The sequence below is a fragment of the Acartia tonsa genome, chromosome 11, assembly GCF_053477335.1.
Source record: "Acartia tonsa isolate MP-2025a chromosome 11, ASM5347733v1, whole genome shotgun sequence".
Lineage (NCBI taxonomy): Eukaryota > Metazoa > Arthropoda > Copepoda > Calanoida > Acartiidae > Acartia > Acartia tonsa.
Window position 1 is genome coordinate 6,751,549 of NC_137270.1, and position 17,850 is coordinate 6,769,398.

At 33.4% G+C, this 17,850-nt stretch overlaps 3 protein-coding genes across 3 annotated transcripts; all 3 read right to left on the reverse strand.

The window, feature by feature from the left end:
* Positions 1 to 5,356: 5,356 nt before the first annotated feature.
* Positions 5,357 to 10,433, reverse strand: LOC145332763 (uncharacterized). The gene is made up of 5 exons (XM_080177821.1): positions 9,780 to 10,433; positions 9,514 to 9,653; positions 9,167 to 9,395; positions 8,383 to 8,934; positions 5,357 to 8,286 (listed from the first exon to the last, which is right to left on the reverse strand). Exons 1-5 carry the CDS (start codon positions 10,039 to 10,041, stop codon positions 7,664 to 7,666), a joined length of 1,806 nt encoding a protein of 601 aa, XP_080033947.1. The 5' UTR covers positions 10,042 to 10,433; the 3' UTR covers positions 5,357 to 7,663.
* Positions 10,434 to 10,870: 437 nt separating this feature from the next.
* On the reverse strand, positions 10,871 to 12,581 carry LOC145332764 (uncharacterized). The gene is made up of 4 exons (XM_080177822.1): positions 12,500 to 12,581; positions 12,025 to 12,230; positions 11,331 to 11,541; positions 10,871 to 11,145 (listed from the first exon to the last, which is right to left on the reverse strand). The coding sequence occupies exons 2-4, from the start codon at positions 12,186 to 12,188 to the stop codon at positions 10,966 to 10,968; spliced, it is 555 nt and encodes a 184-aa protein (XP_080033948.1). The 5' UTR covers positions 12,189 to 12,230; positions 12,500 to 12,581; the 3' UTR covers positions 10,871 to 10,965.
* Positions 12,582 to 13,444: 863 nt separating this feature from the next.
* On the reverse strand, positions 13,445 to 16,136 carry LOC145332765 (uncharacterized). The gene is made up of 4 exons (XM_080177823.1): positions 14,595 to 16,136; positions 14,248 to 14,331; positions 13,617 to 13,730; positions 13,445 to 13,514 (listed from the first exon to the last, which is right to left on the reverse strand). Exons 1-4 carry the CDS (start codon positions 14,819 to 14,821, stop codon positions 13,445 to 13,447), a joined length of 495 nt encoding a protein of 164 aa, XP_080033949.1. The 5' UTR covers positions 14,822 to 16,136.
* Between the last annotated feature and the right edge of the window lie 1,714 nt (positions 16,137 to 17,850).

Sequence of the window (17,850 nt, forward strand, 5' to 3'; positions counted from 1 at the left end):
TACTACTTCTTTTTGTCTCTTTTTTTTGAAAAGAAGTTGTATCAACTTTTTTTTTTATAGCTAGCCGGTCCTTTTAGTAAGTAGTAGATGTAAAATTTTTCATAGAATTCAGATATGCAATCGGTTTTTTTGTAGACCTCTTATTTTTTAAGTAATTTAAGTTTTTTTTAAAAAAAATTAAGTCGATTTTAAGGTACTAAAATGCAACAAAAAAAAGAAAGAAAATGGCCATTATGAACAAAAATAGTAAGATCTTTAATTTGACACCTTACTTTTTCAATTCTGTCAGGTAATTATTGAAAAAATCGATTTTTTTAAACCCACGAGAATAAAAACTTTGAACTCAATTTTATCATTTCACAAGTAAAAAAATATGGGTTCATATATACCTTTAGAATCAGAAAAATATTACGAATCCATTGTAAGCAAAATTGAAAAAAAAAGTTTACAATATAGTATATAAACTACAATAAAAGGAATTATATGAAAATATCATATTATATTGTACAGGTGTCTCAACCATGACACTTTGGTTGAGCTTGACTTCCGAATTAGCGGGAAGTTCACGAGATCAGTTGGCGAACATACAAACCCCCAATACCAGGAACCATCAAGTTTCAACAGCAGGTTTGAATATAGATTTATTGATGAAATTATTTCAAAGACCTGAAATTACAATATCAATTAGTTCATAATTCCAGTTATTTATAACCACGTAATCTTATTTGCTTTTTAAAAATCATTTTTCTCTACGGTAAAAAATCTTTGGAAACTTTGGCTTTAAAGGAAAATTATTTGGTTTAATAAATCATTGTTAAATGCAACAATAAGGCACATAAAAATTACTAAAACATATATTAATCATAATTAAGTTTCATGCTTAGCTGGCTAAAGCCTTTTAAAAACTACATATAATCGTCCTATACACCATTCTTCCTTGTAAAATTAACAAATTCTACCTGAAGCTCTTATGGTTTCAAATCCCTGATATACTAGGGTCGTTCACACACTATGAGACCAATGATAGGCCCAATTTTGTTCTCCGAAATCTTCACACACTCATGTCTCATTCAAAAGTGAAAAACGTGGGCGCATATAAACAATCCATGCTGCGTCACTTTATGAAGGGAAAGTCAAAAAAGACGACATTTGCGCTTAGTTTTAGGATTAATGATAAGGAATTAATTTTGAACTTGATAAACACAAAGCTTCCTCGAAAAGAGGTTAAGACACACCCCCCGTTTGAAAGTCAAATTAACTTCCTTAACGAGATTCAAGGTTTTTTTGCGCTGAGCACTAGCAACATTTCTCACTAAACTCAACTCACCATAATCACATGAGAATAGCCACATCCCGAAAAACATGACAATTTCTGCTCCTAACTAAATGAAACCCCGTGAAATGCATACACAATATTATACTCCTCACTAGGACTCATAATACCTCACAATTTAGGATAGAAGGATGGGGATTGGTTTGTACCATACAATATTCCATGCACATGACAATCACAAGATCACATACACAATCCTAAAATAGATTATCCTATTAATCATGATGTTGTAAAATAACAACTATACTAAATATAATCATTTCATAATCAATAGGTAATAAATCATTATTAATAAATCAATAAGTACCTACGAAATCAGGTCGAAATGTAAACAATAATGGTAAAATAAAACGAAATAAATCTTAGACAAGAAAATTAAGATTTATAGGTACTTAAAACTAAATTTGTTAAGCATCAAAAAGAGTAGTAAGAAAAAATGTTTCAAAATCCTTGGGCAGAAAGTTTTTCAAACTTAATGAATAAGAACTGTAATATCTTAATCAACAATAAAACTTTTTAATACTTAAAGAATAGCAAAATAATAATATCTTCGTTAGAATTTTCATGGAAATTATGAAAAAATACCAATTTTTCTTTGTAAAAAAATATGAGACTTTAAATATGAATTTTCAATCATTCCTTGATCTGAATAAAAAATGTTTACTTGATTGAAATTCATATATAATTTTAAAAAAATCTGCTAAAAAAATACTTGATTTTCTCTTAGAATAAATATCGAATCACGCAACCTCGACACATTTATTCCTTTTTGTTAAACTTTTCAGGTAAGTTTTAAAATGAATTGTACTTTTGAAAAGAAATTGAACTCAATAAAATTAAATTTGAGCATATGAAATAGAATAAAATTTTATCGCATTTCATTTGATTCTTATTTTAGGCATAAAAATAGGCATATGAAAAATGTGGCTATTTTACTAAAAAAAAATCTCAATTTCCATAAAATAAGAATCAATTATTAATCATAATTTTTAATAACCGCTTTTATTTTAATATCTGCGATAAAAATGAAGGAAAGGTTAATTTAAAATATGCATAGTTTATCTTAAATTAATTCTGTGATATTCATATAAATAATAATCAATATTTTAATAATATCATACATTGTGTTCATTATTATAAATGCTTATCTCATAGAAAATAGAGTTTATATTTAAACATGAACGAAAATATATGTACCTAGGAAATAATTGCTATAAAATACTTTCTCAAGGTTTAAATTGTCCGAAGTCGCTAGGTACATATATTACTACGAATCTCTGCTCTCGGAATGAAGAAAAATCTTTACGCGTGGATTATTAGGAATCCTTGCCTCCGGAGTGAAAGAAAAAACTTTATTTGCTTACAAATTAAAACAAATATCTTGATTTTTTGCGATAATCTTTTTAAAATAATAATAAGAAATATTTTAAACATTATCATAATAATTTTACATGTTGTGTTCTTTACTTTAATGCATTATCTCATACGAGAATCTGAGAAATAACATTTTTTTTAAGCAAACGTGAACCATGAAAAAAATACCTCGAAAAATAATTTTAAAAAATCTATTTTTCTCAATTTAAAAAAATCTGCAAAATCATTTGGTAGTTAATACACACAAACTTTTGCTTTTCGAAGTCATACTTAAAGAAACAAAATCTTTTAAATCTGCTTTAAAAGTCTACACAATTTTGTAGAATTTTTGTGCTTAAATATGAACAATAAAATTAGTTGAATAATGAATACTTATTCTTTACAGAACCTTTTTAGGTTCCCTTCACAAGCTTAATATATAACTTGTATTATCTTTTCTTTAAAAGATCATTTTCACACATAAATAGTTTATGTTGTAATTTAGATTTGTGGGGTTGGTAGACTTTCAATAACTTTCTGGCGGAAACACCCGCCATATTGCAGGCCCTTTACCCTGTGTCGGGCGGCCAGATTGGCAGCAGCCAGGTCGATTCTTGATTCACAACAGCACCAACCTCATTATCAGAACCGGCTGCAACACAACCAACAGCGTCAACTGCAGAAATAACAGGTTTCTCAATAACAGCATCACAAGCAGAACCAACAGGTTCATCATCAACAGCTACGGCAGTGCTCGCCCTAGCAGTGTTGTCAACGGCTGTGGCAGCATCTTTAACATCAGAATTGACTGCAATACAACCAACAGCATCAACTGCAGAAATAGTAGGTTTCTCAATAACAGCATCACAAGCAGAACCAACAGGTTCATCATTAACAGCTACGGCAGAACCAACCGGCTCATTATCAACAGCTACGGCAGTACCAACCGGTTCATTATCAACAGCTACGGCAGTACCTACCGGCTCATTATCAACAGCTACGGCAGTACCAACCGGCTCATTATCAACAGCTACGGCAGTACCAACCGGTTCATTATCAACAGCTACGGCAGTACCAACCGGTTCATTATCAACAGCTACGGCAGTACCTACCGGCTCATTATCAACAGCTACGGCAGTACCAACCAGCTCATTATCAACAGCTACGGCAGTACCAACCGGTTCATTATCAATAACTACGGCAGTACCAACCGGTTCATTATCAACAGCTACGGCAGTACCAACCGGTTCATTATCAACAGCTACGGTAGTACCAACCGGTTCATTATCAACAGCAACGGTAGTACCAACCGGTTCATTATCAACAGCAACGGCAGCTTTATACGCAGATTTCTGCTGACCAGCTCCATAGTCAGCACTTGTACAGATAAAACCACTACCAAAAATGGTTCGCCACAACATAGACTGGCCCACTTTCTGGTAGGTTGATGGAAACACGTCAGGATGTGTATTTCCAATGATGATATCTAAGCCTCCACTAATATATGTAAATCTTTCTGGCGGCATCTTAAATATTTCGGCGGCGGTTTCCGGATGGACCGAGCGCATCTCGTTGCCACCTCCGAGGTTAGGCATAACAGCTGCCTCAAATTCTCTCAAGTTACCATCCCTGTCCTTCAGATAGAACACCACATTGCGGCAGGATGATTCACTACCGTCAGCAACAGAAATGTTTGTATATCTGCCGGTAGATTTCAGCTTCAACTTGCTGGACAACTTCTCAGACACAAGTGATAGATTTGCACCAGAATCAAACCTGACGGCGGCATGGCAGGCGCCGCCGCCAGGTGCTACAACTGGAACTATTTGCAGCAAGAAGGTACATGTGCTAGGCGCAGAACTTGATTTGTAGACTGTATTCACACTAGCACTAGCCTCATGCAACATACGACTATGATAACTGTCGTAATTATTGGTGCCACAGACACCAAGCTTATCCGAGTTAGATGAACGACGTTCCATCTCTCTAAGCCTTCGGTACATATCACGTACTTCTTGGCGCAACTCCATGGAAATTTTAAGCACCCCCATGTCCATCCTCACCTTCTCAACGACGTCGAGGTTCCTGGCGACAGTGCTCGACCTCACGTCGTCTGAATCATTGTCAAGCCAGTGCAGAATTTTTGTACACTGTTCCAACGACGCATAAACTTTATCTGCAACAGTTTTCTGTTCACTAGCTTCATCCAAATCACGCTTGAACTTGCGCATCTCACTAGTCTCCACGGCAGATTTTAGACTTTTTATTAGGTCAGATTGGTCCTTGACCTCACTAAAAATGTCACGAATTGATTTTAAATTCACATTTTCACATGAACTAAAACTTTGGCAGGCTTTTAGATTTTCATAAAACACTTTTATCTGTTCGTCAAACACCTCTAGCCTTTCATTGCCAATAGCGATAGCTCGCTCAATTTTCTGCTTTTTAGTGAGCACCATATTGATTCACTAGGTAATTATTTCACAGAAAAATTGTCAATGTTTTTTGCATCAATACACTATATGCTATTGATTTATTGAAGAATGCTAACGCCTATTCTTCAGATTCTTTGAAGAATGCTAATGCCTATTCTTCAGAACCATTTGAAATTGCTTGTGCAGCGCCTTCAACCATCAGGTTATTTGAAATTTGCTAATGCCTAAACTTCAACCAATGATGTGTCTACTAGATATTTTAAATATTAACTATTCTAAACCCTAAACGTATCGTATTTCGAGTAAATTTGGAAGGGAATTTAGACATATGAAAATATTGAAATTGGGGAATATTTATATACGTGTGCAAGAATTCTATTTCAAAAATAGGATATTAATTCCCCTCTCACTTCGTTCAAAAATACATCCCTATTTCTATTTTTCTAAATATTCAAATTTCTTAATATTTATATACGAAGTACTTGGTAAATAAATAGAAGATTTTGAAAAATAATAAATTTTTACGTTTTATATTTCTATTTCGAAATAAATCACGCAATCTTAAATTAAGTATGTTCGTTAAACAATTCCGAAATAAAATTTACTAGATATATTAGACTTTTAGGTTCTTTCTATGAAATTAATGTGATGACATAATTTCCTTACTCCAAAAAGTCTACCTGTTAAGAATACGACATTTTAGACGTCTTACTTTTTTCATTGCTTTTTTTACAGGGTAAAATAAAAATTCTTCCTAATATTAAAAAAGGATAATTTTGCATTACGTAAAAAAAGTATATAACGATAATGAAATATATTAAAGTTAACTTATAATAGTTTGTAATTGTATTTGTAACAATATATTTATAGATTCCCTGTTATTTGATATCATCCGTTTCCGGTGTATGCTGTTATATCAGGGATAAATATATACACAAAAATTCCTCCAACAAATTTTTATTATTTACCGTGGTCAAAACATATTAAAAAATCTTATTTTAAAAAATGTAAATATAACGAAATAAATTATATTGAAGTTTCTAATTACCCATGTACATTTCTACCTCGTGCACCTCGTGCACACACACATAGTTCTTCAGTCCTTATTTGAATTTCAGAGTGTATTGACACGTATACTACGCGTTAGTTAGATACAAAGAAAAGTGAAAAATAATAAAAAATTTAATATTCAATGTGAAAACTTCAAATGGAATTATATTAATACAATAAAATAAAGTGATAAATATTATTTGCATAGTTATAAAAAAAAAGAAGAAAGAAACAAAGTCTTAGTCAAGTGTCAACACAAGAAGATCTAATTCTGTACTGTCGTCCGAAAAAAATTATTGTAGTCTATTGTTTTGAGTGAATGTCATAAGAGTACATACACGTCAAAATAATAGGCTATGTTTTCTATTTCGGAAGGCAGTACACATAATCATTTACTGTATATTAAGGTAAGGATTTTGTAATAATTTGTAAATATAAAGTGATAAGTCTGTTCGTTATAACTTAATTATTCTTATTTTGCCTTTTGGTAATTTCAATTTTAAACGCACAGATTTTATACTGTGAATAATTCGGCAAGCTCCATACTTTGTTTTTAATTATGTTTATTTTTTATTTTTTTATATCGTTCCAAAATTACAAAGTATCGGGTGTGTTTTATCGATAAGTCTTACCTAAAAATATTGAATCCCTGTGTTCGAAAAGAATTTCCGTGCATTTTTTTACGTCGTTCAGAACGGCTCGGCTCCACATTAGTTAAAAGTGAGTTTTTACAGTAATAATATGATTTAACGGTCTATTTCCTTAAATTAAACTTAAAAACCATATGTTACCAAATATACACACATCCGCAGCCGTATTTCTAGATTCGGCTCCGCGTTTTTTTGCGTTGAAACTCGGTTTTAAATGTACGCTCATATTAAACCTGATTATCAAGCTGTTTTTAAACAAATTTACTTACAATTTTGCTTAGACTCTTATATATTCGCATTCTGATAATTCAGTTCTGACATTAATGTCCGTATTTTTTTTACATTTTAACAACAAATTTTTATGTGACCTAATTATCCGATTGGTCTGATTTTTGGTTTACTGATGTTTGAATGTACAATAATATAAGCGAAGCGGCAAGTACGCATTTTTATTTTTTTCCATCACCCTTTAATTGAAATTCAAATTTATTTTTGGATATTTAGTATTTACTTTCATTTGATGTCCAACTTATTTACTCTAGAACCTCGAGCAAGAGACCATCCACGCATAAAGACACAAGACAAGTATGATTTGAGTAATGTTTTTGGCTTCGCTACTTATTGATTATTCATCCTTGTTAAATTAAATAACAATACTGCAAAAAAAAAAATATATCAATAAACAGTTTTTTGGGTTTTATTACAACATTTATTTTATAATGGTAATGATACAGATATTTAAAAAACACAAAATTATTTCATTAAATTATTTGTTTTACTTTACTTCTACTTTATTTCTTTCCAACATAATTAATATGATAAACATATTTACAAAAATTATTTCACTTTTCCAGTTCCTTGGTTGCTGTCTTCTTGGTAACTTTTACCTGCCTATCCCAAAATGCTTGGGACTTCTTGGGGACTAGCTTGTTCATCTTCAAGAACATGATGGCGTGGATGGTTTCTTTCTCTAGGTTATACCGCCTCGATGAGTAAACTAATTTGAGGTGTGAGAAAATTCTCTCACACCTCGCATTAGAAACAGGTAAGTTGTTGAAGTTGGTCATCAAACTGACAAGTCCAGGTGGATAACATATCTTCTCTGCAACATGTTCATACCTGGCAGTAAGCATCCTGTGGGTTGCGGTCATTGCTCCTTGTTTGTACAGTTTCTGGCGTTCTTCAACATCGAAATCCTTGGACTTAGATTTTTTGACTTTCGCAATTTCCTCCTTTATCTTAGCGACTTCACGTTGGTAACCGTATGTCAAGGCATGCAACTTGGATTCTTCTATGTTATTCCAATCCTTCAGCCCAGCTTTCAGGTGTTTCTTCATGACGTCCAGGGGATCCTTCTGTTTGTCACGTTGTTCTTTCTTTTTCTTCTTGGCTGCTGCTTGAGCCTGAATTTCTTTGAACTCTTGTTGTTTGTTCCAAAACATCTTTTGGATGGGTGTCATCATGCCTGTAATACATAAATATAATTAATAAAAATGATAATTGAATTATTTAACTAATGTTATTATTATTATCTATTTTAATTAATATTGTATATCTTTACCTGTGGGAGGTGCAGTTTCTGGAGATTCGTACTCGTCAGCTTCGGAATCCTCATTGTCGGCATCCGCATTAGCTCTACGCAGGTCGGCCTCTTCATCTGCCTTTTCTTCAGGACTTAGGTTGGCTCTCAGTGAGATTCGGTGTAGCCGTTCACCCAACAACCTACAATTTTTGGGTGCTTGTTGTAAAATTGTTTTTGCTTCATCCTGTGTCACCGTAAAGCTTTGTGTGCCACTCGCAATCATTTCCAAATGACTGCGTGACAGGGGGTGTAGGTAGAGACAGACTTGCCATCCTGCATTAGTACGGACAATCTTGTTAACTCTCAGGTGAAGGAACTTGAATACACGTCTAGCGAATAAGTTGCCAGGCATACTTGTCCGTAGGGTAAAGAACACCGTATCCAGCATGGTGAACATCTGGACGATTGTGGCCTCATGGGCTTGTGCAGGAATTGTCAGCATGGTATCCACACACTCCAACACTTCCAGGACTTCTCTGAGGGCAAGAACCTGGTCAGGTGTTGGCCACAGATTGTCAAACTTCTTGTTGACTAAAATAAAAATTAAAAATTAAAAATTAAAAATTAATTCTATTGATATATACAGTTCTAATTTTTAATTAAGGGAACGAGAGAAGAAATAATTTATTTAGTTTAAATTTTAATAAACTTCTATTTGTTACCTTTCTCTTTTGTTTAATTAAGGGACAGAGAGAAATTTAAATTGGTAATTTTGTTAGTTTTAAATTGTTGTTTAAATTATAATTAACTTTTTTGGGTTTACCTTTCTGATCCTGCACGGATTTTTTCACCTTCTGAAGTAGTGGTTTGTTGTCAAACAACTCTAAGAACCGCTTTATCATGTTCATTCTGGAGCTCCATCTCGTCTCCACGTATCTGGTAAGCATACGTTGTCCACTCTCTACCAAAATGCGACGCAGCTTCTTGTTATTCATAATTTTACTGACCAGCTTTGCCAGGTTAATTATGGTTCTGTTGTACCCCTTCCCTTTCTAAAAAAATATAATATTTGTTAATTTTCACGTTTTTGTATAATTTATTATTTAACTTTTTAAGTTACTGTATAAGTTATTTAGTTGGTTCTATTAATCATTTAATTAATTTACTTACAACTTTGGCAGCCTGCTTCAACGCCAACTCCACTTGGTGGTTGAGGCAAACACCTCCCACTATAAGTCCACATTTCTGCTCATCACATTTCATTGTTCTTTGGATGTTCTCTTCTATTAGTTTCCCGAAATTTGTGATTGCTGAAAAGAAATAATTTAATAAATTAATATAATTTAGTTAAATGCATTTCGTGAAACTACCCCTGTAAATCATTAAATGTAATTCATTGAATTTTTTGGGAATGAATTTAATTTAACTTTACTTACCCTCTCTTTGTTGTGGATCTTTGATGGCGATGGACCTGTAGAAAATCGCACTTGATATGCCGCCATCGCCGCCATCGCCTTGTCTTGTTCCTGCCAGGGTTTCTTCATCTCCATCCTGACCCTCACCTTCGGCTTCTACAACACCATCCTCAACCTCATCTAAATCTTCTATAAACATATCCAACGGGATTTCATCTTCACTATCAGCCTCAGGTGTGTCTTCCTTATCACTATCATCATCACTGACTCCCTCATGGTTCATGAAACTTGTATACTCTGTGGGGGTTTTCCCGTGCTCTTCATTGAGTATCTTGACGGACTAAAGAATGAAAAATAAATTAATGATTTACTTTCTAATGGTATTGTTTTATAATATTAATTCTCGTATTCATTCAAATATTCATCTAAAAAAACTGGTTTTATCTTACAATTGTACATTTTACATCCGCGGAAAGCCATTTAAAATACGATGCGAGAAAAAACTATTAAATAGTTATGATTTTATAATTATAATTTATAATTTTTCATTACCTTTACACAGTTGGCAGCCGAGTCGGATGTGGAGCTGAGAAGTTGATAATGCTCAAGCCCAAACCTTTTCAACAGTTCTTCGAAATATTCGTAGATGCTGCGGCCGGAAGCATCGGGTTTAGGCATCTAAACATAAGTAATTAATCAAATTATCATTTAGGTATTTGTGGTCATTCTAAATTTCTAAGAATTAATTTTAAACTTATACCTGTTCACAGGCGAGCAACAATTCTTTGGGACCGTCTGCATCGGTATAGTTTGCAGTTACTGAAAAATTAGTAATTCTTTTATATTATTCATTCATAATAGTTTACTTTACTTTATTTAATTCAGGTTATGTAGCTGCTGCAGTTGTAATTGCATTAATAAATAATAATAGTTTATTTATTTTATTTAGGTTACCTGCAATGAAGTCGGTGTGGTGAACATTGCCGAAGTCGAAGGAAAGGTGCAAACCTGCGGAAACAAAGATAATATTGATTATTTAAAATAATTAAATATTAACATTTTTTCCGCAGGTGTGCACCTTTCCTTCGATTTCGGCAATGTACACACCCGCGGAAGTGAAGATAATTTAAATTAATTATTTGTTATTTCTTTCAGATTTTGAAATTATTTAGTAATGTTTTAGTTTATAAATTATAATACTTAATAGTTAATAGTTATTAATACCTTTATTTTCTAAAATCTTCTTGAAGGATTCCATGTAATACTTGTGCTGCCCCTGCAGCCAGTTATGAAGCTGTTTGCTGGTGGGTGCATCCTGCTTCTTGCCTTTCTCAAGTAAACCGACCTGCTTGGCGACGATATGGTCAAAGGCATTGGCATCCGTATCCTTAAAGCGAATTTTTTAAAGTTAGTATGTTTTTCAACCTATTTTTAAAAAATACACTATTCTAACTGACATGAAGATATATTTCGATTTTAGCAATCATTTTCAATTAATTTTGTTTAAAAAAATATAGGTATGAGACATTAGATAACAGCAAATATGATCAAAAATATTAAACATACATTTACCTTAAAGCGAAGGAAACTTTCATTATTAACCAGTTTTCCTGTTATGTGGCGCAGCGCTTCTAGGGCAGTGACGTATATTTTGACTTCATGGATAACTTCAGCATCTGCCTGGGCCTGTTGAAACTTCCTCTGAAAGCTGGCCAGGTTCACTCCCTTCCTATACTCTCGGTAAACATCTCTGTGGTCAATGATCCAGTGACGGCTAAACCTCCTAAACAGGTAAGCAATTAATATTATTTTTTTTAGCAAAGCTACTCTATAATTCACCTTGTCTGTCAGTATATATTTTTAATCAATGTTTATGAATACTTAATACCAGTGTTCTGGAGCCGGGAGCAGCAACATTTTTTGTGGAGCCGGATCCGGAGCCGTATTTTTTGTTAAAAACGGCTCCGGCTCCGGACTAGGTAAAAATGATTTTTTAAAGTAATATTATAATTTGGCAACGGTCTATTTCCATATAATAAACTGAAAAACTATTGTTACTTAACAAATAGACACACATCCTTCTACTTTTATATAGCTTTAATCAAATAAAAGCAAAATATTTTATATTATTTATCTTATTTTATCAAATTCCGGGAGCCGTATTTCCAAATACGGCTCCCCGGAGCCGTAGCCGCATCAAAATTATACGGCTCCGGCACGTTGCGTTAATACATCATGTTATTTTATGTCAACTTAATATTATTACCTAAGAAGGTTAGTTTCTTGCAGTATAAATCTCTCTAATGGTTTTCCCTCTTTGGGGTATTCTTTCACGTGGTATGTGCCATCCCAGGTATGGAAGTTACAGTATTTGCACCCCCGCCCCCACGGGGTCTTATTCTGACCCTTTCCAGGGTAGTTGGGGATCATGTAAGCATGATCTTCAAGCACTTTAACCAAGTAGACATAAACCTGAAGTAATTTTAATTTTATTAAACATTTTATTTAATAATCTCACACCTGTAACTCTTTTTTTAGTTGTGTTCCTTTCTTGACTTTTAGTTTTGCTTTCAAAAAGTGTCACTTTTGCCCCCCCCCCCCCCCCTCTACATTTTATTATTATTTTTAGTATTTATGTTTGTACCTTATCACCATTACTATATGTTATCCTCTTCCCATCAAGAATTGCCCCCCCCCCCCCCTCTACATTTTATTATTATTTTTAGTATTTATGTTTGTACCTTATCACCATTACTATATGTTATCCTCTTCCCATCAAGGCGGTCATAGAGCGAGTGTGTGTCCCCTTGTACTGTACCCACGCAGTCTAGGTAATCAATAGAACAGTTAATTTAATATATTATAGGTAAAGTAAAACAAACTAGTATTCTAGAAATTTATGTATTTACGGTTGAGATTGTATGGTTATTAATTATAAATATAATATAATGTATTTTATTTAAGTACAGACAAATAGACATCCTGTCAATTAAATTTTTAATGTTACTACCTATGTTATTGATATTAATTATACTAATTTAAGCTTACCTTTGATGAACATATGTTCCGTACTGTCACTGTTCATCTTGGGTTTATTCTTGGATCCTTTTTGTCGGCCACCTCTCCCTTTTGGCTTTTCTCCAGCTGGGGATGACTGTGCTGAAGAAGGTGTGTCTCCAGCTGGTGTTGTAGGTGTGGCTGCGGCTTTAGGTTTGGCTGCGGCTTTAGGTGTGGCTGTTGTACTTGTACGGCCACCTCTCCCTTTTGGCTTTTCTCCAGCTGGGGATGACTGTGCTGAAGAAGGTGTGTCTCCAGCTGCGGCTTTAGGTGTGGCTGTTGTACTTGTAGGTGATGGAGACGGCGGCGGCGTTACGTTGAGTGGGCGCATTGGTGATGTATCTGGTGTTGTTTGTGAAGCTGGTTGTGGGCTTGCTGGTTTTGACCTTAAAATAATTAATTAATATTATTTTTCCCTTGCCCTCTGGACAAAATATAAAAATTATTTGGCTACTTGTTTTTTTTACCTCGATTGGGGAGAAGGTTTGGGGGGTGAAGTTGGATTTTCAGGTTCTGGGCTGTCAGGTTTTGACCTTAAAAAAATAGCCTATTATTTTAATTATTAATTAATATTATTTTTCCCTTGCCCTCTGGACAAAATATAAAAATTATTTGGCTACTTGTTTTTTTTACCTCGATTGGGGAGAAGGTTTGGGGGGTGAAGTTGGATTTTCAGGTTCTGGGCTGTCAGGTTTTGACCTTAAAAAAATAGCCTATTATTTTAATTATTAATTAATATTATTTTTCCCTTGCCCTCTGGACAAAATAAAAAAAAATTATTTGGCTACTTGTTTTTTTTACCTCGATTGTGGAGAAGACTCTGTTCTTCTTTTCTTGACCCTTGGAGGTGAACACAACTTTGTTATTATTCGCTTCCGTTGTGGATCAGCTATTTTTGAAGTGACTGGAGTGCAACTGAAATTAAATAAATAAATAAATTTTCAATTTCTCTGGTTCTTTTTAGAACCCACCAAATTTACCAAATTTGGGATTATATTCTAAAAAAAAATGGCCTCTCTTGGTGTGTAGAGCACCGAGAGTTGCTGAACATGGAAGGAATGCGCCCCGGAGGATGGATGGAGGACCCAACCTAACCTGACCAAAAGTAAGTAAGGATATTTTTTTAACATTTACCTACCCTAAGATAAAAAGTTACTGTAAAAATACAATACTTTTCATAATCCCATTTATTATAATTTTATTAGGGGTATGCATTTGAGCTTAATAGTAAATAAAAAGTAAAAATACGACGAAACCCACTAATTTTATAAGGGGTAGTTTCACGAAATGCATTTGAGCTTAATAAATAAAAAGTTACTGTAAAAATCCCATTTCTATACTTTTTTTAGCATGGGTAGATGCACTTCGTGAAACTACCCCTTTTAGTTTTTTTATAACATTATTAAATATAAAATGAAAATATTATTATTACCTAATGTTATCACTGGGGGTTATTTTTTTTGTGGGGGTCCCCAACCCCTCCTTCTCCTCCAACATTACCGACCCTGGAGTGCAACTGAAAATTAAATAAATAAATAACATTTACCTACCCTAAGATAAAAAGTTACTACTTTTCATAATCCCATTTATTATAATTTTATTAGGGGTATGCATTTGAGCTTAATAGTAAATAAAAAGTAAAAATACGACGAAACCCACTAATTTTATAAGGGGTAGTTTCACGAAATGCATTTGAGCTTAATAAATAAACTTCGTGAAACTACCCCTTTTAGTTTTTTTATAACATTATTAAATATAAAATGAAAATATTATTATTACCTAATGTTATCACTGGGGGTTATTTTTTTGGGGGGGGACCCCAAACCCTCCTTTTCCTCCAACATATCAAGGTCAACCTCATCCAAAACATCGGGTATGCTTGCATCGGGGATCGTCTTACGTTCACGCAAACTACGAGTACGCGTAACTGAAGAGTCAGGCATAGCTTGGACAACCTCACTGTCATCATCGTCACCTATAACTTTATTAGAGTCAGGCTCAGCCATTCTCTAACGATGTTGTAACTGAACTAAAACTAAAAAAAAAGATTAATATTAATTATGACTTTATGACTTTAAGCCTAAGGTGGTGAGAATGGCCAGGTTACCGCTTACATTGGATGATTGGGGGAAGAAAAGGGTTAACAACTTAACAGTAACTCCACCCATAATTTTATTTTTTGGAATAGTAAGGGATAAAATAAACACACATAAAAGAAAGTGTGGGGGGGGGGGGGTATAACTATAATCCGTATCCAATTACTACGAAGTACGAGGGAAATCATGGGATGTGTTGGAAAATATTTATATGACATGTAAGACTAAGAATTCTCCTAATTTCCCCTTGAGGAGGGGGGAGGATTTGATGCTTAATCTGCAGAAGGGGTAATTTAACACTTAATTTACCCTCCGTAAAAGATTAAAGATTAAAAGATTAAAGATTATTTGAAACCTGCCCCACCCCCCTTTTTCAACACTTCTTATTTGAATATAATTATATGTAATCTTTTTTTCTCCACCCATCATAACGTAATGGTTAGGAGGAGGGGGGGGGGGGAACCAACAAGATTTAATTTGGATTTAATACGATGAAATTTTAGTAAATAAATTAGCCGTTAGAGGCTGGATATTTCAAATTGTTTTTCAATTTATACTTAAGTTTCATCATTCATTGGTAAGAAAAGTTAAAAATTATATTTCAAGTTTTAGAAACCTATTTTTAAGAAAAGTTACATTTGAGATGAATAGAATTAAAAAAGTATTCGGTAATGTAGACAAACAAAATTGCTTCATAGTTACATATTGGAAGTTACATAACATTCAAGGATTACCATTGACATTGTCAGCTTTGAGGTCACTTTATGAAGGCTTTTTGGCCAATTATAGAATAGATTGATGATAATGATATGATGAATATCTGTATCATTTCATATCTTTTAAAAACAAAGTTTTATACCAACGTTTTCTTTTTGGTTTGCTCAACAATTTTGGGGAATTTTGGGACTTGGTTGCTTCATTAAGTTGAGTGTAAAAACGTTTCAACTATGAATTGTTATTTACAAAAGGGGTAATTTTGTGCATCATCATTGGGAGTGTACATCAATTTATCGGCCATTATAATATAAGGTTATAATTTATAAAGGTGTCATATATATAAACCTTTCTTAAAAGTTAAAAAAAAAACTCTCTCCCGTCACCCAGCATTAGTGGAAAATTTTTATAAAGGAAAATTTAAATAAATAAAGGGGGGTTATAATAAAGGTGTCGTCATATATATATTATGGAAAATTTTTATAAAGGAAAATTTAAATAAATAAAGGGATTATTCTTTGTATTTTTTTTTGGGGGGGGGGGGGGGTTATATTCAAAATCAAGTTCAACCCTTTCTTTTCATATATTCTATGTATAATAAAGGTGTCGTCATATATATATTATGGAAAATTTTTATAAAGGAAAATTTAAATAAATAAAGGGATTATTCTTTGTATTTTTTTTGGGGGGGGGGGGGGTTATATTCAAAATCAAGTTCAACCCTTTCTTTTCATATAGCAACCCTCCTTAAAAGGGGAGGGGGGGGAGACTAGAGTAAAATAAACAGCCCATTGCCCTTCCCTTTATTTTGGGGGGGGGACTATAAAGGTGTTAACTGTTACTTACATGTAAAACCCTTTTCCCCCACCCATATATGTTTGGATATTGACCTCTAGGCTCTAAATGCGGATGCCACTTATTTTAAAGGGTATGTAAAGATAAAATTTTTTCATGCTATTAGACTATTAGTATTAACAAATTAAAAATCTTAACATTTTCTAAATAATAAATATCGAAGATTGATTTTACGGCATTAGGTTGGTTTATTCGAAGATTGATTTTACGGCATTAGGTTGGTTTATAAAGATAATTTACATTTTACAAATTTGTAATTTAAAGTTAAATAGTAGGTTGGCGACGAACGAGAGATGGGCCAGCCAACTTCAAGTTACTTGGATACTAAGGGGAGAAGAAACGGCGGCGCAACCGCCGAAAACTGCCGAGAAAAGGCAAAATAAATTTCAGCGGCTTATCGGAAGGTAATGAGGAAATTACATTTTTGCATACAACCCCTTTATTTTAATGGCTTTCTCTACCTTTTGACCGCCTTTCTCTTTGTTTTAATGCGTAATTAGTTTTTATATACGCATAAAATAAACTTATAAAGTTAATTATTTTTTAATATTTGATTTTGCAGTGTTTTTATACGTATATTGTGAACGTTTTGATGAAATTGAATTGAAATTGAAATTAATTATATCTGCATTTGCATTATGAAAAATAAAATACTAATTATTAAATTATTATTTCAGTATAAATATCCGATTCCGAACGAATAATGAAATCTAGAGTACCCAGCAGCACGAAACGAAGGAGCCAGCGAATACTTGAACGACGTCAACAACTTGACCCAGGTATAATATATATTGAATTCTATTTATTTTTAGTTTATTTATTTATTATGATGTAGTTACGTACGATTTAGAAAGCGAAGCAACTCTATAATCATTACCAGAATGTCCGTAAATCCATAACCATAACCATAAACAATTATAAACATGACATTATACAAGTGTTAATGTCCGTTTGTCCTACCTTTTCAGAGCTTCGCTTTTATGGATGTTGTCATCCTTGTTTTTATAGTTATAACTTATTCCACCAAGTGTAATATAATGAATAAATAATCCTTATACTAAAGGATCTCGCTAACCGATGAACCGATCGGGTTCTCCTTTTTACCTTTTAAAAAGCGAAGCTTTTCTATAATTATGGTCGGTCCGTCCGATTTAGAAAGCGTAGCAACTCTATAATCATTACCAGAATGTCCGTACGTCCATTTTAAACATGTTGATTTTTCGTCCGAGATAGTTAGCTTTTATTCGTTAATTTAGGCATGTTAGAATTGTCCTATCGATTTCAAACTTTGCATGATGTAGTTACGTACGATTTAGAAAGCGAAGCAACTCTATAAGCATTACCAGAATGTCCGTACGTCCCTTTTAAAC